The sequence below is a fragment of the Rana temporaria genome, chromosome 6 (genome assembly GCF_905171775.1).
Source record: "Rana temporaria chromosome 6, aRanTem1.1, whole genome shotgun sequence".
In the NCBI taxonomy this organism is placed as follows: domain Eukaryota; kingdom Metazoa; phylum Chordata; class Amphibia; order Anura; family Ranidae; genus Rana; species Rana temporaria.
This window is the reverse complement of record NC_053494.1, coordinates 6,958,653-6,986,607: the sequence shown is the minus strand read 5'-3', so window position 1 is coordinate 6,986,607 and position 27,955 is coordinate 6,958,653. Positions and strand designations below refer to the sequence as shown.

Sequence of the window (27,955 nt, the reverse complement as noted above, 5' to 3'; positions counted from 1 at the left end):
AGGTGGGGGTTTTCCTACTGTGAACTGCGAGCGTGTGTATACTATCCGAACAGACGAGGCCGAAGGAGACAAAGGGACAACGTTTGTGGGATGTCGAGGAGACGTACAGCGAAATCAGGTCAACGGTTATATGGATGATCATGGTCATAGGGGTGAAGCCTGATCACTGACACAAATGTACACCGGGGTGGAGTTCCCCTTTAAGATGTATTTTTTCACCAGGTGTGGTCATTTCCAAGCATTGGGTGATACGGTATGTGAAAGAACGCAGCCAGTCACCTCACTAGGATCTGGTGACATCCTTGGCTGAAGTTGGTTTCACCATAGAAAGTGTCCTCCTTCCTTGTAGAGGGACATCTTCAATAATGATGGGAGGAGCTTGTGCATTGTCATTCCCTTACACACAAATTTCTCAATAAACATTTGATTGGAAGGAAATGCTTGTTACCATTGTTTTACTTTGTCAACATTTTAGAGTGGAAACCACATCAACCTGAACCCGACCCTTAAAATGAACCCTGAAACTTGCCCTAACCCTAAACCAGAGCCCAATCCTTAAAACGAACCCTGAACTTCAACCTAACCCTAAACTAGAACCCAATCCCTAAAACTAACCCTGAAACTCAACCTAACCTTAAACCAGAGCCCAACCCCTAAAACTAAACCTCAACCGAACATTAAACCAGAGCCCAACCCATAAAACTGAACCTCAACCTAACCCTAAACCAAAACCCATTCTTTAAAACAAATTCTGAACCTCAACCTAACCTTCAAATGGATCCTAACCGCTAAAATTAAACCTCATCCTAAAACTAACCCTGAACCTCAACCTAACACTAAATCAGAGCCCAACCCATAAAACTGAACCTCAGCCTAACCATAAACCAAAGCCCATTCTTTAAAACGAATTCTGAACCTCAACCTAACCTTCAATGGATCCAAACCGCTAAAATTAAACCTCAACCTAAAACTAACCCTGAACCTCAACCTAATACCAAACCAGAGCCCAACCCTTAAAACTAAACCTCAACCTAACCTTAAACCAGAGCCCAACCCCTAAAACTAAACCTGAACCTCAACCTAACCCTAAACCAGTGCCCAACCCCTAAAACTAAACCTCAACCTAAACCAGAGCCCAACCCCTAAAACTCAACCGAACCCTAAACCAGAGCCCAACCCATAAAACTGAACCTCAACCTAACCCTAAACCAAAGCCCATTCTTTAAAACGAAATTCTGAATCTCAACCTAACCTTCAAATGGATCCTAACCGCTAAAATTAAACCTCATCCTAAAACTAACCCTGAACCTCAACCTAACACTAAACCAGAGCCCAACCCCTAAAACTAAACCTCAACCGAACCCTAAACCAGAGCCCAACCCATAAAACTGAACCTCAACCTAACCCTAAACCAAAGCCCATTCTTTAAAAACGAATTCTGAACCTCAACCTAAACTTCAAATGGATCCTAACCGCTAAAATTAAACCTCAACCTAAAACTAACCCTGAACCTCAACCTAACACTAAACCAGAGCCCAACCCTTAAAACTAAACCTCAACCTAACCCTAAACCAGAGCCCAACCCATAAAACTGAACCTCAACCTAACCCTAAACCAAAGCCCATTCTTTAAAACAAATTCTGAACCTCAACCTAACCTTCAAATGGATCATAACCGCTAAAATTAAACCTTAACCTAAAACTAACCCTGAACCTCAACCTAACACTAAACCAGAGCCCAACCCTTAAAACTAAACCTCAACCTTACCTTAAACAAGAGCCCAACCCCTAAAACTAAACCTCAACCTAACCCTAAACCAGAGCCCAACGACTAAAACTAAACCTCAACCTAAACCAGAGCCCAACCCCTAAAACTAGCCCTGAACCTCAACCTAACCCTAAACCAAAGCCCATTCTTTAAAACGAATCTTGAACCTCAACCTAACCTTCAAATGGAGCTTAACTTAAAACTGACCCTGAACCTCAACCTAATACTAAACCAGAACCCAACCCTTAAAACCAAACCTGAACCCCAACCTAATCTTAAACCAGAGCCCAACTCTAATAACAAATCATGAACCTCAATCTAACCTTCAAACAAAGACCAAGTGCTAAAAGCAAACCTCAACCTAACCCTAAACCAGAGCCCAACTCTTAAAACTAAGCATAGACCTCAACCGAACCTTAAAACAGAGCACAACCTCTTAAAACTAAACCTCAACCTAACATTAAGCCTGAGCTCAACCCTTAAAACTAACCCTGAACTGCAACCTGACCCTAAACCAGGGCCCAACCCCTAAAACTCAACCTAACCCTAAACCAGAGCCCAACCTCCTAAAACGGAACCTTAATCGAATACTAATTCAGAGTCCAGACCCTACACCAACCCTAAACCTCAACCTAACCTTAAAACAGAGCGCAACCGGTAAAACTAAACCTGAACCTCAATCTAACCAGAAACCAGAGCCCAACCCAAAAAAACTAACCCTGAACCTCAACTGAACCTTAAAACAGATCCCAATTGCTAAAACTAATACTGTACCTCAACCTAACCCTAAAACAGAGCCCAACCCCCTAAAACTAACCTTTAAGCCTAAAAATCAGTCTAACCCTAAACCAAAACCTAATTCCTAAAGACCGTGGCCGTATCTTTCTGCGGGCGTAGCGCATCTCATATGCGCTACGCCGCCGTAACTAAGTCAGGCGAGTACCGTATTCAGAAACAATTTGCGTCCTTAGTTACGGCGGCGTATCGTATATGGGCCGGCGTAAGCCCGCGTAATTCAAAGTAGGTTAGCAGTGGGCGTGTTTTATTAAAATGAACCGTGACCCCATGCAAATGAGGGGCCGAACGAACGGCGCATGCACGCGCATGCTCACAGTCACGTCGCAAATACTCCCCAAGATACATCGGCTCCATGCTTAGTCGACGTGAACGTAACTTACGCCCAGCCCCATTCACGTACGACTTACGCAAACGATGTAAAATATGACGCTGTTCCGACGTCCATACCTTAACATGACTTTCCCCTGCTTTATGAGGGGTAAAGTTGCGCCGGACCGATGCCTTACGTAAACGGCGTAGCTAAATCCGACAGGCGCAAGTACGTTTCTGAATCGGCGTATCTACCTAATTTGCATATTCGACGCGTAAATCGTTTCTGAATCCGGCCCCGTATATCTAATTCCCTCAATATTGTCCCTTCTAAGCTGCTGGCCGTGGTTAAAGTTTAAGTTTACCTAAAATGACAAACAGAAAAATCAGCACAAGAGACATAACTTACATTTAGTAGGATGTGTCTCTTGTGATGATTCTTTTAGTTTCAGCAGAAATCTTCCTCCATCCACTGAGGAAATGGTGTATGCTGCCATCTAGTGGTTCTCTTGATAATCACCATCTGATCCAAGGAAATCGTGTATGCTGCCTTCTACTTGTGCTCTTGGTAAAAACCATCAAATATGGGGAGATGGTGTATACTGCCCCCTACTGGCTCTCTTGTTATTAACCATCTGATATGAGTAATTTATGTACTGTATGCCGCCCTCTGCTAGTTCTGTTGGAAATAACTATTGGAAACGGGAAAACGGTGTATGCCGCCCCATAATGGTTGACTTGTTAATAGCCATCTGATATGAGGAAATTATGTATGCCGCCCTCTACTAGTTCTCTTGGTAGTAACTCTATGATATGAGGAGATGGTATATGCCGCCCTCTACTGGTTCTCTTGGTAGTAACTCTATGATATGAGGAGATGGTATATGCTGCCCTCTACTGGTTCTTTTGGTAGTAACTCTATGATATGAGGAGATGGTATATGCCGCCCTCTACTGGTTCTTTTGGTAGTAACTCTATGATATGAGGAGATGGTATATGCTGCCCTCTACTGGTTCTTTTGGTAGTAACTCTATGATATGAGGAGATGGTATATGCTGCCCTCTACTAGTTCTCTTGGTAGTAACCCTCTGATATGAGGAGATGGTATATGCCGCCCTCTACTGGTTCTCTTGGTAGTAACCCTCTGATATGAGGAGATGGTATATGCTGCCCTCTTGTGCTTCTCTTGGTAGTAACCCTATGATATGAGGAGATGGTATATGCTGCCCTCTACTGGTTCTCTTGGTAGTAACCCTCTGATATGAGGAGATGGTATATGCTGCCCTCTACTGGTTCTCTTGGTAGTAACCCTCTGATATGAGGAGATGGTATATGCTGCCCTCTTGTGCTTCTCTTGGTAGTAACCCTCTGATATGAGGAGATGGTATATGCCGCCCTCTACTGGTTCTCTTGGTAGTAACCCTCTGATATGAGGAGATGGTATATGCCGCCCTCTACTGGTTCTCTTGGTAGTAACCCTCTGATATGAGGAGATGGTATATGCCGCCCTCTACTAGTTCTCTTGGTAGTAACCCTCTGATATGAGGAGATGGTATATGCCGCCCTCTACTGGTTCTCTTGGTAGTAACTCTATGATATGAGGAGATGGTATATGCCGCCCTCTACTGGTTCTCTTGGTAGTAACTCTATGATATGAGGAGATGGTATATGCCGCCCTCTACTGGTTCTTTTGGTAGTAACCCTCTGATATGAGGAGATGGTATATGCCGCCCTCTACTAGTTCTCTTGGTAGTAACCCTCTGATATGAGGAGATGGTATATGCCGCCCTCTACTGGTTCTCTTGGTAGTAACTCTATGATATGAGGAAATTATGTATGCCGCCCTCTACTGGTTTTCTTGGTAGTAACTCTATGATATGAGGAGATGGTATATGCCGCCCTCTACTGGTTCTCTTGGTAGTAACTCTATGATATGAGGAGATGGTATATGCCGCCCTCTACTAGTTCTCTTGGTAGTAACTCTATGATATGAGGAGATGGTATATGCCGCCCTCTACTAGTTCTCTTGGTATTAACTCTATGATTTGAGGAGATGGTATATGCCGCCCTCTACTAGTTCTCTTGGTAGTAACTCTATGATATGAGGAGATGGTATATGCCGCCCTCTACTAGTTCTCTTGGTATTAACTCTATGATTTGAGGAGATGGTATATGCCGCCCTCTACTGGTTCTCTTGGTAGTAACTCTATGATATGAGGAGATGGTATATGCCGCCCTCTACTGGTTCTCTTGGTAGTAACTCTATGATATGAGGAGATGGTATATGCCGCCCTCTACTAGTTCTCTTGGTAGTAACTCTATGATATGAGGAGATGGTATATGCCGCCCTCTACTAGTTCTCTTGGTATTAACTCTATGATTTGAGGAGATGGTATATGCCGCCCTCTACTGGTTCTCTTGGTAGTAACTCTATGATATGAGGAGATGGTATATGCCGCCCTCTACTGGTTCTTTTGGTAGTAACTCTATGATATGAGGAGATGGTATATGCCGCCCTCTACTGGTTCTCTTGGTAGTAACCCTCTGATATGAGGAGATGGTATATGCTGCCCTCTTGTGCTTCTCTTGGTAGTAACCCTCTGATATGGGGAGATGGTATATGCCACCCTCTACTGGTTTTCTTGGTAGTAACCCTATGATATGAGGAGATGGTATATGCCGCCCTCTACTGGTTCTCTTGGTAGTAACCCTCTGATATGAGGAGATGGTATATGCTGCCCTCTACTGGTTTTCTTGGTAGTAACCCTATGATATGAGGAGATGGTATATGCCGCCCTCTACTGGTTCTCTTGGTGATAACGATTGGAAATGAGAAAATGGTGATTTCTGATATGAGGAGATGGTGTATGACACCCCCTATACTGGCGCTCTTGTTAATAACCTTCTGATATGAGGAAATGGTATATGCTGCTCTCTTCTGGTTCTCTTGGTAGTTACCCTATGATATGAGGAGATGGTATATGCTGCTCTCTTCTGGTTCTCTTGGTAGTAACCCTCTGATATGAGGAGATGGTATATGCTGCTCTCTTCTGGTTCTCTTGGTAGTAACTCTATGATATGAGGAGATGGTATATGCCGCCCTCTACTGGTTCTCTTGGTGATAACGAGAGAAAATGGTGATTTCTGATATGAGGGGACGGTGTATGACGCCCCCTATACTGGCGCTCTTGTTAATAACCTTCTGATATGAGGAAATGGTATATGCTGACCTCTAATTGTTCTCTTGGTAATAACCATTGCATAAGAGAAAATGTTATATGCCGCCATCTAGTGGTTCTATTGTTTCATGTTCAATATTTTTTATTGATTTTAAAGACATTAATAGTACAAAAGGGCATGAGGAAATACCATGAAAAAACCCACTCCAGGGCGATACATTAAGATAGCTATATATGTGACCAAATAGTATTGAAGTTCACTGATATGAGGAGATGGTGTATGCTGCCCTCTACTGGTTCTCTTGTTAATTATCATCAGATGTGAGGAGATGGTGTATGCTGCCCTCTGCAGGTTCTATTGTTAATACGCATCTAATGTGAGAAGATGGTGTTTGGTGCCCTCTGCAGGTTTTCTTGTTAATAATCATCTGATATGAGGAAATGTTGTATGCTGCCCTCTACTGGTTCTCTTGTTAATAATCATCTAATATGGGAAGATGGTGCATGCTGCCCTCTACTGGTTCTCTTGTTCATAATCATCTGATATGAGGAAATGGTGTATGCTGCCCTCTACTGGTGCTCTTGTTCACAATCATCTGATATGAGGAAATGGTGTATGCTGCCCTCTACTGGTTCTCTTCTTAATAATCATCTGATATGAGGAAATGGTGTATGCTGCCCTCTACTGGTTCTCTTGTTCATAATCATCTGATATGAGAAAAAAAAGTGTAATCAATAACAGTCTCAGGCTGGCAGTGGTACATTGTACTTTGTATTTATTGGCTTGCTATGACATTGAATACATCATCAATAGTCTGGGACTGCTCTGAGCTACTTCCATCCCATAGGGTGCACCTCCTATGTTATTGTGTCCCATATGGGAGTCCAAAACCCCTCCCCCACCATCTAGTTGGGGGCCCTCCTCATCTTCATCTGGCTGGCCCGCAGAGTCTCAGGGAGGTCCACCCAAGTCGACCAGAAAAAAGCGTGATGAAGCGGTTTGATTGCTGTGTAGCGGCCATTAAGTCCAACGCCGCCGCAGCTCTGCGAGTGGTACCAGAAGCCGCCGCCCCAGTAGGCCGCACAGTTTTGGATGTCCCCATCTTGGTCATTGTCATAAGTGGAGAACATGTGACCGACGTGAGCAGTCAAGGCATCACCTGGGCAATGAAAAGACACGGTCAGTTTATTTTACTGTCCCATCAGTCCTGACCTCAAACCAAATTCTTTTTATATCTGTTTGTTGTGGATGAAGTGGGGAAGGGTTAGCTCCTCTGCCAAGTTTTTATTGTTTAAAAAAAGAAAACGCCAACGTAAGGTTGACAGTCAGTATGAAGTTTACTTGTCACAGTGTTTCTGCAGGAAAATCCAACTCATTTCGGGGGTTCCTAGGGGGCCTTCATCAGGGCTACAAAGAAATAAGTCATCTTTATAATATTGGCGTCCAGATTTGTAATTACTCTATTAAAGAAATCATTTCTGGAGACCCGCAGTTGTAGGTGGACGCCCCCATGGCCTCAATTCAAATTTGCACTTTCCTAATAAAATTACAGCTGGGGGTTCTAATGGGTTCCGTGTTTCCCAAAGACACCATGGCCAAGGTGGGTTACCTGCTTCACCATCAGTGAACGCTCCCAGGTACAGCCTGTATCCATCGTTCTCCGGGTTCAGGGCATTACGGGAAAGGCTGAAGTTGCCATACTGGGCGAAGGCTGTGTCCCCCAACGTGTCTTCCAGCTCCACCCTCAGTTCATACTCTCTGTTCATTGTCAACAGGTAAATGTTCTGTAACCCTGGAACCGAAATAGAAAAGATGGCAACATGTACAGGCAAGAGCCCAGAGGAAGGAACCAGATCCCTATAAAGGTGTGCAAGTCCCAAGACCCCCTTAGTCTACAATGTATAACAGGCAAATACCTATCAATGGGGAACCTGGGGAAAAGCACACAACCCCCTTGATGACATTCACTGTACATCAAAGGTCCCCCCATCACATCAGAGCCCCCCCCCCCTTCAAGTCAGAGGTCCTCCCCATCAATTCAGAGCTCCCTCCTTCAAGCCAAAGCTCCCCTTCAAGTCAGAAGTCCCCCATCACTTCAGAGTCAGCCTCCAAGTAAGAGGTCCTCCCATCACTTCAGAGTCAGCCTCCAAGTAAGAGGTCCTCCCATCACTTCAGAGTCCCTCTCTAAGTAAGAGGTCCTTCCATCACTTCAAAGCCCCTCTCTAAGTAAGAGGTCCTCCCATCACTTCAGAGTCCCTCTCTAAGTAAGAGGTCCTCCCATGACTTCAGAGCCAGCCTCCAAGTAAGAGGTCCTCCCCATCAGTTCAGAGTCACCCCCTTAAAGTCAGAGGTCCCCCCATCACTTCAGAGCCACCCCCTTAAAGTCAGAGGTCCCCCCATCACTTCAGAGCCACCCCCTTAAAGTCAGAGGTCCCCCCTTCAAGTCAGAGATCTCCCATCATTTTAGAGCTCCCCCTTCAAGCCAGAGCTCCCCCTTCAAGTCAGAAGTCCCCCATCCCTTCAGAGCCAGCCCCCAAGTAAGAGGTCCTCCCATCACTTCAGAGCCCCTCTCTAAGTAAGAGGTCCTCCCATCACTTCAGAGCCCCTCTCTAAGTAAGAGGTCCTCCCATCACTTCAGAGCCAGCCTCCAAGTAAGAGGTCCTCCCATCACTTCAGAGCCAGCCTCCAAGTAAGAGGTCCTCCCATCACTTCAGAGCCAGCCTCCAAGTAAGAGGTCCTCCCATCACTTCAGAGCCCCTCTCTAAGTAAGAGGTCCTCCCATCACTTCAGAGCCAGCCTCCAAGTAAGAGGTCCTCCCATCACTTCAGAGCCACCCCCTTAAAGTCAGAGGTCCCCCCTTCAAGTGAGAGATCTCCCATCATTTTAGAGATCCCCCCTTCAAGCCAGAGCTCCCCTTCAAGTCAGAAGTCCCCCATCACTTCAGAGCCACCCCCTTAAAGTCAGAGATCCCCCCTTTAAGTCAGAGATCTTTCATTCGAGTCAGAGGTCCTCCCATCATTTCAGAGCCTCCCAATCACTTCAGAGATTCCCCTTCAAGTCAGAGATCTTCCCCTCGAGTCAGAGATCTTCCCTTAAAGTCAGAGGTCCCCCCATCACTTCAGAGCCACCCCCTTAAAGTCAGAGGTCCCCCTTCAAGTCAGAGATCTCCCATCATTTTAGAGCTCCCCCTTCAAGCCAGAGCTCCCCCTTCAAGTCAGAAGTCCCCCATCCCTTCAGAGCCAGCCCCCAAGTAAGAGGTCCTCCCATCACTTCAGAGCCCCTCTCTAAGTAAGAGGTCCTCCCATCACTTCAGAGCCCCTCTCTAAGTAAGAGGTCCTCCCATCACTTCAGAGCCAGCCTCCAAGTAAGAGGTCCTCCCATCACTTCAGAGCCAGCCTCCAAGTAAGAGGTCCTCCCATCACTTCAGAGCCAGCCTCCAAGTAAGAGGTCCTCCCATCACTTCAGAGCCCCTCTCTAAGTAAGAGGTCCTCCCATCACTTCAGAGCCAGCCTCCAAGTAAGAGGTCCTCCCATCACTTCAGAGCCACCCCCTTAAAGTCAGAGGTCCCCCCTTCAAGTCAGAGATCTCCCATCATTTTAGAGATCCCCCTTCAAGCCAGAGCTCCCCTTCAAGTCAGAAGTCCCCCATCACTTCAGAGCCACCCCCTTAAAGTCAGAGATCCCCCCTTTAAGTCAGAGATCTTTCATTCGAGTCAGAGGTCCTCCCATCATTTCAGAGCCTCCCAATCACTTCAGAGATTCCCCTTCAAGTCAGAGATCTTCCCCTCGAGTCAGAGATCTTCCCTTCAAGTCAGAGGTCCCATGACTAAGAAATTTGCCCCGTTATGTAACTAAAGTCTTAAAGAATTCCCAATCATGAGTGGAGAAAAAAATAATTTCTGCTTGTACATGATTGGATGATTGAAGTTCATACTTCTTCACCTCATTAACCATGGTTTGGAAAAATGTATTTGCAAAGGGAAAATTGACTTATACTCAACTCTTCCTGCCATTGGCTGATCCCAGATTGGGAAACATGTACAGCCTGTTAATGATTGTCCATCCAATATGTGAGGAATGACGGAAGAGATTGGACAGATATTAGAGAAAAGAGTTTACCCAACCAGTACTCCCCATCGGCGTTCCCGAACCCATTCACATAGTCCTGCCATGATTGCTGGAAGTCCATCGAGCCATCCAGACGTTTCTGGAACACCTGCCAAGGAAGACCATATTAAAGTGGATCTATACAGTGGAACCTCAAAATACGAGAAAAATCCGTCCCAGGCGAATGCTTGATATCCAAAGTACTTGCATATGAAAGCGAGTTTCCCCATAGAAGTCAACGGAAACGAAAATAATTGGTTCCGCATTGACTTCTATGGCATGCAATACCGCATGTGGCCAGAGGTGGGGGGGGCGCCGGAGAGCCTCAGAAATATTTGGGACAGCTTGGCTGAAACCCTCGGGATCTGAGTTGTTCCGATCGGCTCCGGCGCCTGTCATGAATATGCATCAAGTCTGTCTGCTTACCTGATCTCCATGTATTCATTAGAGGCTGACCCTGTTCTGGTTTCCCTTTTTATCACTTCCTCTTCCTGTATGGCTCCACCCTAGTCCATCCCAGGAAGCCTATATTAACCGTTGCTCTACAGGTCTGCAGTGCTGTTCAACAGTGTTCCTATGCTTAGTTCCTGTCTGCAGTGTAATCGCTAGTTCCTGGTTGCAGAGTGCTACGATCATCTTCCGTGTACCGTTTTGGCTTGTCCCCGACTTCCCTGTCTGCCTGTGCCCCTGACTATTTGCATGTTCCACGGTTATCCTTGTCTGCCTGTTGCCCTGACCTCGGCTTGCCCATCACCACGGTTTGTCCTGCTGACTGCTTCCCCTTTCTCCCTGCGGAGTGTGACTTGAGGAATCTCGGGGATGCGACCTGGACCCAGTCGCGGCCAAGACCATCCTTACCATCAAAGGCTCTGGTGAATACAAGACTGGGTCTTAGACTCCGCGCCCTGGGTGATCTTAGGTTCACGCTTCGTCTCTGCTAGCAGCAGTCGGCCATAGGATTCACTTCCCTGTGGTGCATCCCTGACCCCTACCGGGTGCACTTGTCACCTGGCCTCAGGTGACCTGACAGTTTGAACAGCCATGAATCCGGCCGACATGCCGCTCCCCGCAGATGATCCATTACAGTGCATTGTTCGCAGACTCGAGACGCATGAAGCTAATCAGGATCAGGTGATGCGTTTCCTTCAGGATCTGGCTTCCCGCTTTGATCAGCTTCAGACCTCGCTGGGAACCCCGAATCCGCAACCCCAAGTACAACCAGCAGCTGCACCTGTTGCACCAGTCGCAGAGTCGCATTCACTGAAGTTATCACCTCCAATCCGTTTTTCTGGAGACTCCAAAGCCTGCAGGGGATTCCTTAGCCAATGCACTATTCATTTTGAGCTCCTGCCCCAGTACTTCTTGTCTGATCGGGCCAAGATAGCCTATATCATTTCTCTCCTCTCCGGGGAAGCCTTAGCCTGGGCTGCCCCTCTGTGGGAATTGAATGATCCAGTGGTTTCTAGCCTGCCTGTTTTCTTGAAACTTTTTCAGAATATCTATGAAGAACCGGCTCGTGTTTCTTCAGCAGCCAGCGCCCTTTTACGTCTCCGCCAAGATTCCCGTTCAGTGGGACAATATTCTCTTCAGTTCCGTATCCACTCAGCTGAACTGAGCTGGAACAATGAGGCCTTAGTCGCAACCTTTTTGCATGGCCTATCTGATAGAGTGAAGGATGAACTAGCAGGAAGAACCATCCCCACTGATCTGGACGGAGTGATCTCCTTGTGTAATCAGATCGATATTCGCTTTCAGGAAAGGACCCTAGAAAAGCGACGCCAACATCCCTTGGCCCTTAGTCAGCCTGAGTTCCCCTCTCTTCGACCCGTGGAGTATCCCTTGCCAACTGAGGAACCCATGCAGCTGGGTCGGACCAGGCTATCCCCTGAGGAACGTGCCAGGCGCAGAACTCTAGGCCTGTGTCTATACTGTGGGGGCAAAAGTCATTTTCGTGACACTTGCCCTCTTCGCCCCGAGAAACGCTCGGGTTCAATACATCTGGAAGGTGGAGTATTGGGTCCAGAAATATCTCCTTCACCTTCTCGTCTTTTTCTTCCTGTGTCCCTTCATTTTGGTGCTTCTTCTCTTTCAGTCTCGGCATATCTGGATTCCGGAGCCGCTGGCAATTTCATAGACTGGGAAATCGCATCGTCCATGAGACTTACCCTTTTGCCCCTCACCACACCATTGGTGGTCTCGGCGATTGATGGCACTGTTCTCCCGGGGGGTCCTATTCGCTTCCAGACAGTCCCTGTTAAGATGTCAGTAGGCACACTTCACCAGGAGTGGATATCCTTCCTTGTTCTACCTAAGACCTCAGCTCCTATCGTTTTGGGTCTTCCTTGGTTAAGACTCCATTCTCCTCACATTGACTGGACTGCCGGACAGATCCTGGCTTGGGGTCCCTCCTGTTCCACGTCTTGCCTACCCAAGGTTGCCCCAAAAGAGAAACTTCCTGTTGCCACCATTCTAGAATCTTTTGCTCGTCCTACCACATATAGTGGTGTCCGGAATGTGTCCTGCAATAGTCAGGCTGATGCACTTTCTAGCCAATGTAGCACTCTGGATGAGGAGCCTGTCTGTGAACCTGAGCTGATCATTCACTCCAGTTTACCGTTGACAGTCCCTAAAACGCACAGCCAGGCTAACTTGTCTGCGAGTTCTGCAGTCACTACGCCTTGTGATGCGATTCGGGTAATCACTACACCTGACTATGCTATTCAATCGGCCCCTGCATCAGCTATGCCAGGTCAGCCCATGCCCAGTGAGCCTCCTACCTTTTCTTGTTCAGGCCCTCCTGCAACCCGTCTAAGGGGCTCAATCCATCCTTTGGATAGATTGCCTCATTCGGCCAAATGGGGTTTTCTACCTTGTTTTCAGGGCTCTCTGCATTCTGCTGGTTTCCCTGCTATCCAGCTTGACTCCTGTGCCCTCTCACCTTCTAACCAACCTGACTTCAGGGTTCCTCTGACCTCTGCCCAGTCTGATGGTCCTGTGCTTAATCCCCAGTTCATCTTTAAGGGTCTGCTTGATCCTCCTCGGATTCCTGTTGACCCTCTCATGCCCTTACTTATTTCTAAAAGGCCTTTGGTCCTCAATAAATCCTCTCCTCCTGTCCCTACTTCGGTTCTGGTCAATGAGGATACTCAAGTTCTGGATTCTCGTCTCTGCAGAGGCATTCTTCAGTACCTTGTGCTTTGGAGAAGATTTGGTCCTGAGGAGGCGTCTTGGATTTCTGCATCTGAGATCTTTGCGCCCCATTTGTCAAGGAGGTTTCTTCTGGGATTCCCCTTTAGCCCTGGCTCCAGGCTGGGGAGGGGGAGGGGCCTTAAGAGGGAGGGTACTGTCATGAATATGCATCAAGTCTGTCTGCTTACCTGATCTCCATGTCTTCATTAGAGGCTGACCCTGTTCTGGTTTCCCTTTTTATCACTTCCTCTTCCTGTATGGCTCCACCCTAGTCCATCCCAGGAAGCCTATATTAACCGTTGCTCTACAGGTCTGCAGTGCTGTTCAACAGTGTTCCTATGCTTAGTTCCTGTCTGCAGTGTAATCGCTAGTTCCTGGTTGCAGAGTGCTACGATCATCTTCCGTGTACCGTTTTGGCTTGTCCCCGACTTCCCTGTCTGCCTGTGCCCCTGACTATTTGCATGTTCCACGGTTATGCTTGTCTGCCTGTTGCCCTGACCTCGGCTTGCCCATCACCACGGTTTGTCCTGCTGACTGCTTCCCCTTTCTCCCTGCGGAGTGTGACTTGAGGAATCTCGGGGATGCGACCTGGACCCAGTCGCGGCCAAGACCATCCTTACCATCAAAGGCTCTGGTGAATACAAGACTGGGTCTTAGACTCCGCGCCCTGGGTGATCTTAGGTTCACGCTTCGTCTCTGCTAGCAGCAGTCGGCCATAGGATTCACTTCCCTGTGGTGCATCCCTGACCCCTACCGGGTGCACTTGTCACCTGGCCTCAGGTGACCTGACAGCGCCCCGCCCTTCTGGCCAAATGCGGTACTGCACACCGCTGTGGCTTGTATCCCGCTTGTTTTGCGAGACAACACTGGCAAACTGAGTCAGGATTTAAAAAAAAAAATGCTTGTATTGCGAAACTCTCGTTAACCGCGTTACTCGCAATCCAAGGTTTCACTGTATTGTAATCAAACTCGTCCTAACTATCCATCTTTCTCAATTCACAAGTACCAGAGTGTTGATGTCCTTAAAGTGGAGTCCCACCCAAAATTGGAACTTCCGCTCATTGGATTCCCCCCCCTGGTGCCACTATTGGCACCTTTTGGGGGGGAGGGGGGGACAGCATACCTGTCTTTGACAGATATCCTTTCCCACTTCCGGGAGTCCCTGCTGTGATGTCACGCGGGGCTCCTCCCCCAGGCGCCGAGCCAGTAGGGTTGCCGGCATGAAGCTGAAAGGCTACACTGCCGGGCACTCTTACTCACAATGGAGGCGGCAACACCCGACAGCTGATGGAAACATCAGCTGCGGGTGCCGACATCGCTGGACTCCCGAAACAGGTAAGTGTCCATTTATTAAAAGCCATCAGCTGCAGTATGTGTACCTGCTGGCTTTTATTTTTTATTTTTTTTGGGGGCGGGACACCGCTTTAACCTTTTGGTGGCCATGTGACCAATTACAAGAACTTAGGTCCCACCATCCCTGAAATGGGAAGAGTTTAGGCAGAGCTGTTGATTGGCTGGAGTTGGGATAACCTCAGTCTCCAATCCCCTTCAGCAGAGATCATGTGATCAGTGCCTTGGAGTTCTGAATTTTTTTCCAAAGCTGCTTTTTGCCTAAAGGGACCTGATTGGTTCAGAAAGCAATGCGAATCTATCCAATTAGCCAATGCAATGGAGTTGATCTACTAAAATCAGAGGGCCAGATTCAGGTAGATCCGCGCAATATTTGCGTGGGCAAAGGGCAACGATGTTTGCTCTGCGCCCACGCAAATATTTCGATTTGCCCGCGATTCACGGAGCAGTAGCTCCGTAAATTGCGCGGGCGATATGCTAAATAGCCCGGCTTAAGGGCGCCTAATGTAAATGATCCCGCCGGGGGCGGGAATCATTTAAATTAGGCGTGCTCCCGCGCCGAGCGAACAGCGCATGCTCCGTCGGGAAACTTTCCCGACGTGCATTGCGGCAAATGACGTCGCAAGGACGTCATTTGCTTCTAAGTGAACGTGAATGGCGTCCAGCGCCATTCACGATTCACTTACGTAAACGACGTGAAATTTAAATTTCACGAGTGGGAAGGGCGGCTATACTTTAGCATTGGCTGCCCCTGCTATAGCAGGAGCAACCTTGCGCTAAAGTCGCCGTACGGAAACTCCGTACCTTGCGTGCGCAGGGCCCGCGCAACGTTTGTGAATCGGTGGTAGTATGCAATTTGCATACTATACGCCGATCACAATGGCCGCGCCCCCTAGCGGTCAACGCAAGAATGCAGCCTGAGATATGAAGGCATAAGGAGGCTTATGTCTGTCATATACTAGGCTGCAGTCCGCGTAGCGATGTTCCTGAATCAGGGGCATTCGCTACGCGGGAGCAAAACAGCTATTGCGCCGCGCAACCTATGGTTGCGCGGGCGCAATAGCTTCTTGAATCTGGCCCAGAGAGTGCAAAATCTGGTGCAGAAACCAATCAGCTTCCAGGTTTTTTTTTTTTTGCCAAAGCTTAACCACTTAAGACCCGGACCTTTAGGCAGCTAAAGGACCTGGCCAGTTTTTGCGATTCGGCACTGCGTCGCTTTAACTGACAATTGCGCGGTCGTGCGACGTGGCTCCCAAACAAAATTGGCGTCCTTTTTTCCCCACAAATAGAGCTTTCTTTTGGTGGTATTTGATCACCTCTGCGGTTTTAATTTTTTGCGCTATAAACAAAAATAGAGCGACAATTTTGAAAAAAATGAATATTTTTAACTTTTTGCTATAATAAATATCCCCCAAAATATATATATATATATATATATATATATATATATATATATATATATAAAAAAAAAATTCCTCAGTTTAGGCCGATACGTATTCTTCTACCTATTTTTGGTAAAAAAAATCGCAATAAGCGTTTATCGATTGGTTTGCGCAAAATTTATAGCGTTTACAAAATAAGGGATAGCTTTATTGCATTTTTATAAAAAAAAATTGTTTTACTACTAATGGCGGCGATCAGCGATTTTTTCCGTGACTGCGACATTATGGCGGACACTTCGGACAATTTTGACACATTTTTGGGACCATTGGCATTTTCACAGCAAAAAGTGCATTAAAAATGCACCGATTACTGTGAAAATTACAATTGCAGTTTGGGAGTTAACAACAAGGGGGCGCTGAAGGGGTTATGTGTGACCTCATTTGTGTTTCTAGGGGGGTGTGGCTGTAGGTGTGACGTCATTGATTGTGGTTCCCTATTTAAGGGAACACACGATCAATGACGGCGCCACAGTGAAGAGCGGGGAAGCTGTGTTTACACACGGCTCTCCCCTGTTCTTCAGCTCCGGGGACCGATCGCGGGTCTCCATCGGCGATCGGGTCCGCAGGTTCCCGCGGTCGCGGAGCTTCGGACCGGGTCGCGGCGGGCACTTAAAGAAGGACGTACCTGGACGTGCTTGTGCCCAGCCGTGCCATTCTGCCGACGTATATGTGCAGGAGGCGGTCCCTAAGTGGTTAATAGAACAAGCTGAAGTTAGAAGCTGATTGGCTCCCCATGCAGAGCTGCACCAGATTTTGCACTCTCCAGTTTTAGTAAATTAACCCCAATGTATCAATTTAACTTGATCGTTTTTTATTTTTTTTCAGTACATTGCTCCTAAAGAGTCACAAATAACATTTTTAGGTGCGGTCCATATATTCCTCTCACCGTCCAGATCCTCCCATCAGTGGTCATGTCACAATAGACAGGCAGGGGGCGCTGTGCTCCTTGTGGGTAGATGATATATACACCATCAGCTTGCTGACCATGATCCCGAATCTCCTGACAGTCCAGCGGGAACCAGTCCGCCTCCGGTTTATGTGTAATTGCTGAGGATTGATGGAAGAAAAGATAAATCACCAGAATTGGGATATTCCTCAGATGATTAGAGTAGAGATTTATATTGGTGCCTGTGATTAGCTTTCTTTGTTTTCTCAGAGAATTGCCTCGAAACAGAGATGTCTCCTGAGGTCTGACGCTTCTCTGTCTGCTGCCCCCACCCCTGCAGTCTCCTCCCCCATTAGAACCTTTTCCTGCCACCAGGAGCTGGCCCAACCCCAGTAAAATAATCCCACACCCAGGGGCGGACTGACCATTGAGGCTCTCGGGCACTGCCCAGAGGGCCCCATGCCACTAGGGGGCCCCATCCGGGTTGCCAGGCTCAGTAAAACCAGGGACAGTGTGTAAAAATCTGTGTGTTTTTTTTTACACCTGTCCCTGATATGTCAGAAACTGACATGCGTTTGATGTGAAAATCCCGAGATTTTAGGTGCCCCGCCTCTGCACTGCCTCCTGACGTGGTGGCCATCTGTAAGCCCGGGGGCCCCATAATCTTCTAATGCCCGGGGGCCCCATGAGTTGTCAGTTGTCAGTTGTTGGCCTGAGGGGTGGGGGTGCCGGTGACACTCGGAACAGTTTGGAGCCATTCCGAGCCATTTGGAAATACTCGTAATCACTCAGAAATACTTGGAAATACTCTGTTCCCAAACTTTTCCGAGGGTTTCCGAGATCAGCTGAGCTGTCCCTAGTATTTCTGAGGCTCCCTGGTGCCCCCCCCCCCCACTCTGGCCACATGCGTTATTGCATGCCATAGAAGTCAATGCGGAACGAATTATCTTCCTTTCCATTGACTTGAACCACTGTAGTGTGGTGTATGTCTTCTGTCAAATTTGGGAGATTGTAATTCATTTGTATCTGTCTTATTTAACCACTTGCCGTCGCCGCACCGTCATTTTACGTCCACAAGGTGGCTCTCCTAGGCGAGACCACGTAAATGGACGTCCTACCCTTTAGCCGCCACTAGGGGCGCACGCGCGCCGCCGGAGGCGCGCGCGCGCGCCCCCCGCTCGCCCCCGACTCCCGTGCGTGTGCCCGGCGGGCGCGATCGCCGCCGGGCACACGCGATCGCTCGGTACAGAGCGGGGAACGGGAGCTGTGTGTGTAAACACACAGCTCTCGTTCCTGTCAGCAGGGGAAATGCTGATTTTCTGTTCATACAATGTATGAACAGAAAATCAGTGTTTCCCCAAGTGAGGCCACCCCCCCCCCCACAGTTAGAACACACCCAGGCATACTTAACCCCTTCCACGCCCCCTAGTGTTAACCCCTTCACTGCCAGTGGCATTTTTATAGTAATCTAATGCATTTTTATAGCACTGATCGCTATAAAAATGCCAATGGTCCCAAAAATGTGTCAAAAATGTCCGAAGTGTCCGCCATAATGTCGCAATACCGAAAAAAAAATCGCCGATCGCCGCCATTACTAGTAAAAAAAATATTAATAAAAATGCCATAAAAATACCCCCTATTTTGTAAACGCTATAACTTTTGCGCAAACCAATCAATAAACGCTTATTGCGATTTTTTTTACGAAAAATATGTAGAAGAATACGTATCGGCCTAAACTGAGGAAAAAAAATGTTTTTTTATATATTTTTGGGGGATATTTATTATAGCAAAAAGTAAAAAATATTCATTTTTTTCAAAATTGTCGTTCTATTTTTGTTTATAGCGCAAAAAAAAACAAACGCAGAGGTGATCAAATACCACCAAAAGAAAGCTCTATTTGTGGGAAAAAAAGGACGCCAATTTTGTTTGGGAGCCACGTCGCACGACCGCGCAATTGTCTGTTAAAGCGACGCAGTCCCGAATCGCAAAAAGTACTCTGGTCTTTGGGCAGCAATATGGTCCGGGGGGTAAGTGGTTAAAAATTTCTTGTGTGTTTTTATATTGGTCTAAATCTTTATTCTCTATTATAGTGCTCTTATATACAGTGCCGGATATTAAAGTTCTCCTGAAGAAGCCATTGAAATGGTGAAACATGTAGAGACCCAATCAGCTTGCGCTTTCTGTTTATATATCAAGATCAAATGTTGAATGTATTCAATGTATTCATTTACCGTATATACTCGAGTATAAGCCGAGGTTTTCACTTTTCAGCACATTTTGTTTTTGTGCTGAAAATGCCCCCCTCGGATTTCACCTTTTTGCGCCTGATCTCCCGGGAATTTGGGGACCCGGTACCGGCCAGCGGTAGGTCCCATGGACCCCAAACTTGGTACACATATAGCCCCTTTCTTCCTCTGCAAGTGTGAAAAGTTTGTTGTCCAGGTAACCTACGGCCGAGGAGCACTGATTTTTCAAAGTCGGGCACCCCTTCCATAGACTCCCATGTTAAACGGTCATTTCTCTGGTAAATTTGGGGACGCGGTACCGGCCGTATTTCCCCTGGACCTGCAACTTGGCAATAATGTAGCCCCAGTACTCCTCTACAAGTGTGCAAAGTTTGCTGTCTGGGGGACCTACGGCCAGCAAAGAAACCAATTTTTCAAACCCGGGCACCCTTCCTATATACTCCCATGTTAAACGTAAGTCTAGTCATGGACACAGTGAGGCATGGACACAGTGAGGCATGGGCACAGTGAGGCATGGACACAGTGAGGCATGGACACAGTGAGGCATGGACATGGAAACAGTGAGGTAAAGTGAGGCATGGACACAGTGAGGCATGGACACAGTGAGGCAAAGTGAGGCATGGACACAGTGAGGCATTGGCACAGTGAGGCATGGGCACAGTGAGGCATGCACATGGACACAGTGCGGTAAAGTGAGGCATGGACACAGTGAGACATGGACACAGTGAGGCATGGACACAGAGAGGCATGGGCACAGTGAGGCATGGACACAGTGAGGCATGGACACAGTGAGGCATGGACACAGTGAGGCATGGACACAATGAAGCATGGGCACAGTGAGGCATGGACACAGTGAGGCATGGGCACAGTGAGGCATGGGCACAGTGAGGCATGGACACAGTGAAGCATGGGCACAGTGAGGCATGGGCACAGTGAGGCATGCACACAGTGAGGCATGGACACAGTGAGGCATGGGCACAGTGAGGCATGCACACAGTGAGGCATGGACACATTGAGGCATGCATATAGACACCCTAGACTTATACTCGAGTCAATAGGTTTTCCCAGTTTTTTGTGGTAAAATTAGGCGCCTTGGCTTATACTCGAGTATATACGGTAAATTGAACTTTTAATCTATTAAATTTATATATTTTTCTACATTTTTGTATTTCTTGCATCTTAAAAATTCCACCAAAAAATCTCTCTTTATGTTACAATGAAATAAAACTGTAATTATTGAGCTCCATTAAATTGGTTGCCCCGGGACATTTTCCTATAATTAACATTTCCGTCCTTCATATCAATCACGTGACACCGATCTTCCGGAATAATTTACCTGGTGATGGATGGGCGGGGCTTCCGCTGACGCGGTGAAATTGCCACAAGAAGAAAATCATCAGGATCTAGAGAGAAACGTGGATTGGTAAAGAGGGCCTGTCACATCTATATCAAACAATAAAAGATCGCCACCATATCAATGACGTCAACATCACACAGATATATAAAATTAGGCGGTTGTGAGCGCAATTTTGCGCTCATTTATGAAATGCGTGAAAAAAGGCTCATGGCGCTTGTGGTGCCAATTGGTTGTAAATGGCACCCCAAACGCGACAAAACGGGGATGTATTTTTCATCCGATAAATGTAGCAAAGCGGAATTAACCACTTCCATACCAGGCACTTACGCACCTTCCTGCCCAAGCCAATTTTCAGCTTTCAGCACTGTCGCACTTTGAATGACAATTGCGCGGTCATGCTACATTGTACCCAAACAAAATTGGCGTCCTTTTTTACCCACAAATAGAGCTTTCTTTTGGTGGTATTTGATCACCTCTGCGATTTTTTTTTTTGCGCAACAACTAAAAGAAGACCGAAAATTTTGAAAAAAATTAAGTTTTTATTTTTTTCTGTAATTTTTTTGTAAATAAGTAAGTTTTCTCTTTCAATTATGGGCACTGATATGGTGGCACTGATGGGCACAGATGACATGGCACTGATGGACATCGACGAGGTAGTACTGACGGGCACAGATGAGGTGGCACTGATTGGCGGCGCTGGTATGCGGCACTGATGGGCACACATAGGCGGCACTCATGGGCACACATAGTTGGCACTGATGGGCACTCATGGGCGGCACTGATGGGCACTCATGGGCGGCACTGATGGGCACTCATGGGCAGCACTGGGCACTCATGGGCGGCACAGATGGGCACTCATGGGCGGCACAGATGGGCACTGTGGGGTGGCACAGATGGGCACTGTGGGGTGGCACAGATGGGCACTGTGGGGTGGCACTGATGGGCACTGTGGGGCGGCACTGATGGACACTGTGGGGCGGCACTGATTTACTTGTTGCCAGTCAGTGCCCATTTGTGGGCACTGATTGGCATCTTTTTTTTTTGCATCCTTTTTTTTTTCCCCAGACTTTTTTTTTCAGACTTTATTTTTTTTTTTTTTCAGACTTTTTTTTTTTTTACTTTTTTTCTCTCAATTTTTGTTGTTTTGCCCTTCCCTGGTGGGCATCCCTGGTGGTCCATGTGGCGATCCGAGGGGGGGCTGCGCTGATAAACAATCAGCGCGAACCCCCCTGTCAGGAGAGCCGCCGATCGGCTCTCCTCTACTCGCGTCTGTCAGACACGAGTGAGGAAGAGCCATCGACGGCTCTTCCTGTTTACATCGTGATCAGCCGTGATTGGACACGGCTGATCATGTGGTAAAGAGTCTCCGTGAGAGACTCTTTACCGAGATCGGTGTTGCGGGGTGTCAGACTGACACCCCGCAACAACGATCGCCGCGATGCGCGCCCCCGGGGGCGCGCAGCGGCTAAGAATCCTGAGGACGTCATATGACGTCCGGTCAGGATTCTACAACCACTTTGCCGCCGTCAATCTGTCATTGGCGGGCGGCAAGTGGTTAAAAAAACAAACGAACATCAAAGTTCGGAAATGGTAAATGCTTAGCCCATAAGACCTCTATCACATTGAGGCGTGGAGCCGCGGTGACGGTATAGCCGCGCTATTTGAGCGTTTCTATTTCCCATAGAAAGTAATGGAAACGCTTGATTCAAGCGACTAGCGCGACAACGAGCGTTTTCTACGGGCGTTTTGTCGCTTTAATCAATAGAAATTTTCACCCAGGCAGAAGACAACAAGTGATGAAAAGATGATCATTTTTCCTATTGGCTAAAATAAAAAACGTTGAAGTACAAAAAAGTCGGACGACGCTGTATGCAAACGCGCAAATAAGCATGAATATGCACGACAGAACGCAGAAAAAAAAAACGCCGGGAAAAAAATTACCTACGCTCAGATGTGAATGCAGCCTAAGGGGTCTATTTATAAATGTTTTTACCCAAGACTTACACTGCTTTTCAATTATAGAGCAGAGGGCATGGAGTGGGGCCGAGCTGTCTAAGCACGACCCGGGATTGAGCATGCCTCCATAGCATGCCTCGATAGCAAGTGGCTTGCTATGGAGGCACTCAGCTGGGGGGGGATTCAAGAGCGCCAGCAGGGCACCCCAGAAGAGGAGGACCGGGCTGCTCTGTGCAAAACCAGGAGCAGGTAAGTATAAAGGGCCAGATTCAAGAAGCTATTGCGCCCGCGCAACCATAGGTTGCGCGGCGCAATAGCTGTTTTGCTCCCGCGTAGCGAATGCCCCTGATTCAGGAACATCGCTACGCGGACTGCAGCCTAGGATATGACAGACATAAGCCTCCTTATGCCTTCATATCTCAGGCTGCATTCTTGCGTTGGCCGCTAGGGGGCGCGGCCATTGTGATCGGCGTATAGTATGCAAATTGCATACTACCACCGATTCACAAAAGTTGCGCGGGCCCTGCGCACGCAAGGTACGGAGTTTCCGTACGGCGACTTTAGCGCAAGGTTGCTCCTGCTATAGCAGGGGCAGCCAATGCTAAAGTATAGCCGCCCTTCCCGCTCGTGAAATTTAAATTTCATGTCGTTTACGTAAGTGATTCGTGAATGGCGCTGGACGCCATTCACGTTCACTTAGAAGCAAATGACGTCCTTGCGACGTCATTTGCTGCAATGCACGTCGGGAAAGTTTCCCGACGGAGCATGCGCTGTTCGCTCGGCGCGGGAGCGCGCCTAATTTAAATGATTCCCGCCCCCGGCGGGATCATTTACATTAGGCGCCCTTACGCCGGGCTATTTAGCATAGCGCCCGCACAATTTACGGAGCTACTGCTCCGTGAATCGCGGGCATATCAAAATATTTGCGTGGGCGCAGAGCAAAAATCGTTGCCCTTTGCCCACGCAAATATTGCGCGGATCTACCTGAATCTGGCCCAAAGTGTTTGTTATTAAAAGAAAAATGCGTTTACAATCACATTAAAGCGGAGGTTCACCCGCACATGACACTTTTTCCCCTTAGATGGATGCTCGTTTTGTCTAGGGGAATCGGCTAGTTGTTTTAAAATATGATCCGTACTTACCGTTTACGAGATGCATCCTCTCCGTCGCTTCCGGGTATGGGCTGCGGGAATGGGCGTTCCTATTTTGATTGATAGTCTTCCGACGGTCGCATCCATCGCGTCACGATTTTCCGAAAGAAGCCGAACGTCGGTGCGCAGGCGCAGTATAGAGCCGCACCGACGTTCGGCTTCTTTCGGCTACTAGTGACGCGATGGATGCGACCGTCGGAAGCCTCTCGGAAGACTATCAATCAAGAAGGAACGCCCGCTCCCGAAGACCCATACCCGGAAGCGACGGAAGAAGATGCATCTCGAAAACGGGTAAGTACGGCTCATATTTTAAAACATCTAGCTGATTCCCCTAGACAAAACGAGCAGGAATCTAAGGGGACAAGAGGAAAAATTAAATAAATGGGTGAACTCCCGCTTTAGTGTCACGGGGGCAAATCAGGGGAACACATGGGTCTGACTTACCTTCATGCTGGTCTAGTTGTCTCTCTACTCCACTTACCATCTGACGCTCTCTCTCTATATATATATAGACCAAGTGGCACATTGGAGGGAGGTGGAGGAACTGGAGAGATTTGGGGAAATCCATGCGGTTTCTCATAACGGGAAGTCTTTCAAGCATCTCTGATACAAAACTTATTAAAAAAGAACAAGCAAGTCTTACAAAGAAATTCTGAGAAATTCTGAAAAGGAGGACAAGGCGTTTCCTGGACTGTAGTGCCTCTGGGGTAAGAGAAGAGGAACACTTGTCTACGATAAAAGTCAGGAGTTGTTTACAACAAGGAACTGTTAACCACTTGCCGACCGCCGCACGCCGATATACGCCGGCACAATGGCAGCGGTGGGCAAATGGGCGTACCTGTACGTCCCCTTTAATTTGCCATCTAGCGAGCACGTGCGCGCCGCCAACGGGGCCCACGTGCACGCCACGTACTCCGTGAGCGTGCCCACCGCGAACTCGATTGTTCGCCGGTGGCCCGCGATCGTGTCACGGTGCGGCAGAACGGGGGAGATGCCCATGTAAATAAGGCATTTCCCTGTTCTGCCTAGTAACAAGACAGGGATCTACTGCTCCCTGTCATCGGGAGCAGTGATCTCTGTCATGTTCTAGTGAGACCACCCCCCCCCCCACAGTTAGAATCACTCCCTAGGACACACTTAGGCTCCATTCACATCTAGGCGGACGAAATCGCGGCGTTTTGTCGCCGCAAATCGCGGTACAAATAGCGGCGTTTTGTACCGTGACAAAACGCCGGTATTGTCCGCCTAGATGTGCCCCAGATTGACCCCCCTCTATGGAGATGCTTCCCATCTCCTAGCCGAACGCCGAAAGACGCCTGAAAAAAAGGCCCGGGACCTTTTTTCAGGCGGCAGGCATCAGGCGTCCGGCGTGGAGATGTGAACCATCTCCATAGAGGGAAATGTGTTTCCAGCCCTCTGGCGGCAGCGGCGTAGCGCTACAGGCGTAAAAACGCCTAGATGTGAATGCGGGCTTAGAGCCCATTCACACCTAGGCGTTTTGTCGCCTGTAGCGCGACGCTCACAAACGCCAGAGGGACCAAAATACATGAAAGTCTATGGGGATGGTTCACATCTGAACGCTGATGCGCCTGACGCCCATCGCCTGTAGCCAAAAAAAGTTCCGGACCCTTTTTTGTCGCGCGTATCGGGCGGTTTGGGCGTATTTGAGCGTTTCCATTTCCCATAGAAAGTAATGGAAACGCTCGATTCAAGCGACTTGCGCGACAACAGGCGTTTGCTACGGGCGTTTCGTCGCTAAATGAATAGAACTTGTCGCCCATGCAGAAGATTAAAAAAATCTACCAACATAGCAACAAGTGATGAAAAGATGATAGTTTTTCCTATTGGCTAAAATAAAAAACGTCAAAGTACAAAAACGTCGGACAACGCTGTATGCAAACAAGCATGAATACGCGCGACAAAACGCCGGAAAAAAACACCAAAAAAAACGCCGAACGACCGACGCTCAGGTGTGAATGCAGCCTTAACCCCTTGATCGTCCCTAATGCCGTGTACAGACGGTCGTTTTTCGTGATGAAAAAAAACGACGTTTTTGAAAACGTCCTTTAAAATGACCGGGGGGGGGGGGGGGGGAAACGTCGTTTTATGTCTTCTGAAAAACTACAAAAAAAAAAAAATTCGAACATGCTCGAATTTTTTGTGTCGTTTTTCAAAACGTCGTTTTTTGTGTCATTTAAAATGACCGTGTGTGGGCAAAAATGACGTTTTTTAAACCCGCGCATGCTCAGAAGCAAGTTATGAAGCGAGCTTCAATGGAACAGAGTGCCGTCGTACGTGCTGAACGTAAACCGCGCTTTGCTAGAGCATTTTGAAAAAAACGATGGTGTGTAGGCAACGTCGTTTTTGAAAATGAAGTTTCAAAAACTTCGTTTTATTTCATGATTTAAAACGTCGGTTTTTTTTTCATCACAAAAAACGACCGTCTGTACGCGGCATTAGGCCTCGTACACACGACCAGACATGTCCGATGAAAACGGTCCGCGGTACACACCATCAGACCAAATTCCCCGCGGACAGAATACGCGGTGACGTGGCGGCGGCGATGACGCTGCGACGTGCGCGAACCCGGAAGTTCAATGCTTCCACGCATGCGTCGAATCAATTCGACGCATGCGCGGGATTTCGGGCCAGCGGACATGTCCGATGAGTCGTACTGACCATCGGACATGCTAAGCATGCTAAGAAACTTTTGTCCGCTGGAAACCTGTCCGATAGGCCGGAAAACTGTCCGGTAGGCCCTACACGCGGTCGCACATGTCCGACGGACCAGTTTCCGCGGACATGTTCGGTCGTGTGTACAAAGCCTTAGTGTTTAACCCCTTCCCTGCCAGTGTCATTTACATGGTAATCAGTGCATTTTTATAGCACTGATCGCTGTATAAATGACAACGGTCCCAAAAATAGTGTCAAAAGTGTCCGATGTGTCCGCCGCAATGTCGCAGTCACGATAAAAATGGCTGATCGCCGCCGTTACTAGTAAAAAAATAATAATGATAAAAGCGCCATGCATCTATCCCCTATTTTGTAGTTGCTATAACTTTTGCGCAAACCAATCAATAAACGCTTATTGCGATATTTTTTTTTACCAAAAATAAGTAGAAGAATACGTATCGGCCTAAACTGAGGGAAAAAAAAATTATATTTTTTTGAGGATATTTATTATAGCAAAAAGTAAAAAATATTGCTTTTTTTTGCTTAATAGCGCAAAAAAAACAAAAAAACGCAGAGGTGATCAAATACCACCAAAAGAAAGCTCTATTTGTGGGGAAAAAAAGGACGCCAATTTTGTTTGGGAGCCACGTCTAAAAAAATCGCTGATCGCCGCCATTAGTAGTAAAAAAAAAAATCTATTAATAAAAATGCCATAAAACTATCCCCTGTTTCGTAAACGCTATAAATTTTTCGCAAACCAATCGATAAACACTTATTACGATTATTTTTACCAAAAATAGGTAGAAGAATACGTATCGGCCTAAACTGAGGATTTTTTTTTTATTTCATATCTTTTTTTGAGGATATTGGGCCAGATTCAGGTACCGCTGCGCACTTCTTATGGAGGCTCAGCGTCCCGTTTTTGCCCTGCGCCCCCCGCAAATTATCTGCGCTACGCTTCATTCACGAAGCAGTGGCCACGTAATTTGCGTGGGCGCTCCTCAAAAATGCCCGGCGTAATTTAAATGATCCCGTAGGGGGCGTGGATCATTTAAATTAGGCGCGTTCCCGCGCCGAACGTAGTGCGCATGCTCCGTCGGGAAACTTTCCCGACGTGCATTGCGGCAAATGACGTCGCAAGGACGTCATTTGCTTCAAAGTGAACGTAAATGGCGTCCAGCGCGATTCACGATTCACTTACGCAAACAACGTAAAATTGAAACTTCGCGACGCGGGAACAACGGGTATACGTAGCATTGGCTGCCCCTGCTAGTAGCAGGAGCAGCCTTACGCGAAACCCGACGAACGGAAACGACGTAAACTGCGTACGCAGGGCTCGCGTAGGGTAGTGAATCGGCGTTAGTATGCAATTTGCATACTATACGCTGACCACTACGGGAACGCCACCTAGCGGCCATCGTAAGAATGCAGCCTACGATACGACGGCATAAGAGCCTTATGCCACGCATATCTTAGGCTGCAGTCGGCGTAACAAGGTTCCTGAATCAGGAGCATTCGAAACGCCGGCGCAAGTAAGCAATTGTG

The 27,955-nt window shown here is 47.7% G+C and overlaps 1 protein-coding gene across 2 annotated transcripts; it reads right to left on the bottom strand.

Moving 5' to 3' along the window:
* Window positions 1–6,595: 6,595 nt before the first annotated feature.
* LOC120942581 (microfibril-associated glycoprotein 4-like) lies at window positions 6,596–24,244 on the bottom strand. 2 transcript variants are annotated; one of them, XM_040355561.1, is made up of 6 exons: window positions 24,182–24,244; window positions 20,610–20,676; window positions 17,028–17,188; window positions 10,173–10,269; window positions 7,664–7,846; window positions 6,596–6,761 (listed from the first exon to the last, which is right to left on the bottom strand). In XM_040355561.1, exons 1-6 carry the CDS (start codon window positions 24,185–24,187, stop codon window positions 6,736–6,738), a joined length of 540 nt encoding a protein of 179 aa, XP_040211495.1. In that variant the 5' UTR covers window positions 24,188–24,244; the 3' UTR covers window positions 6,596–6,735. The 2 variants fall into 2 exon arrangements, with proteins under 2 accessions (XP_040211495.1, XP_040211493.1); XM_040355559.1 differs by lacking the exon at window positions 6,596–6,761 and adding an exon at window positions 6,813–7,213 and having other exon boundaries at window positions 24,182–24,241.
* Between the last annotated feature and the right edge of the window lie 3,711 nt (window positions 24,245–27,955).

Coding starts and splice junctions, on each gene's coding strand:
- LOC120942581 (XM_040355559.1), bottom strand. Junction 7,847..10,172: donor CGATGGGGAGTACTGGTTGG/GTAAACTCTTTT, acceptor TTTCGGTTCCAG/GGTTACAGAACATTTACCTG. Junction 7,214..7,663: donor GTTCACTGATGGTGAAGCAG/GTAACCCACCTT, acceptor TTCATTGCCCAG/GTGATGCCTTGACTGCTCAC.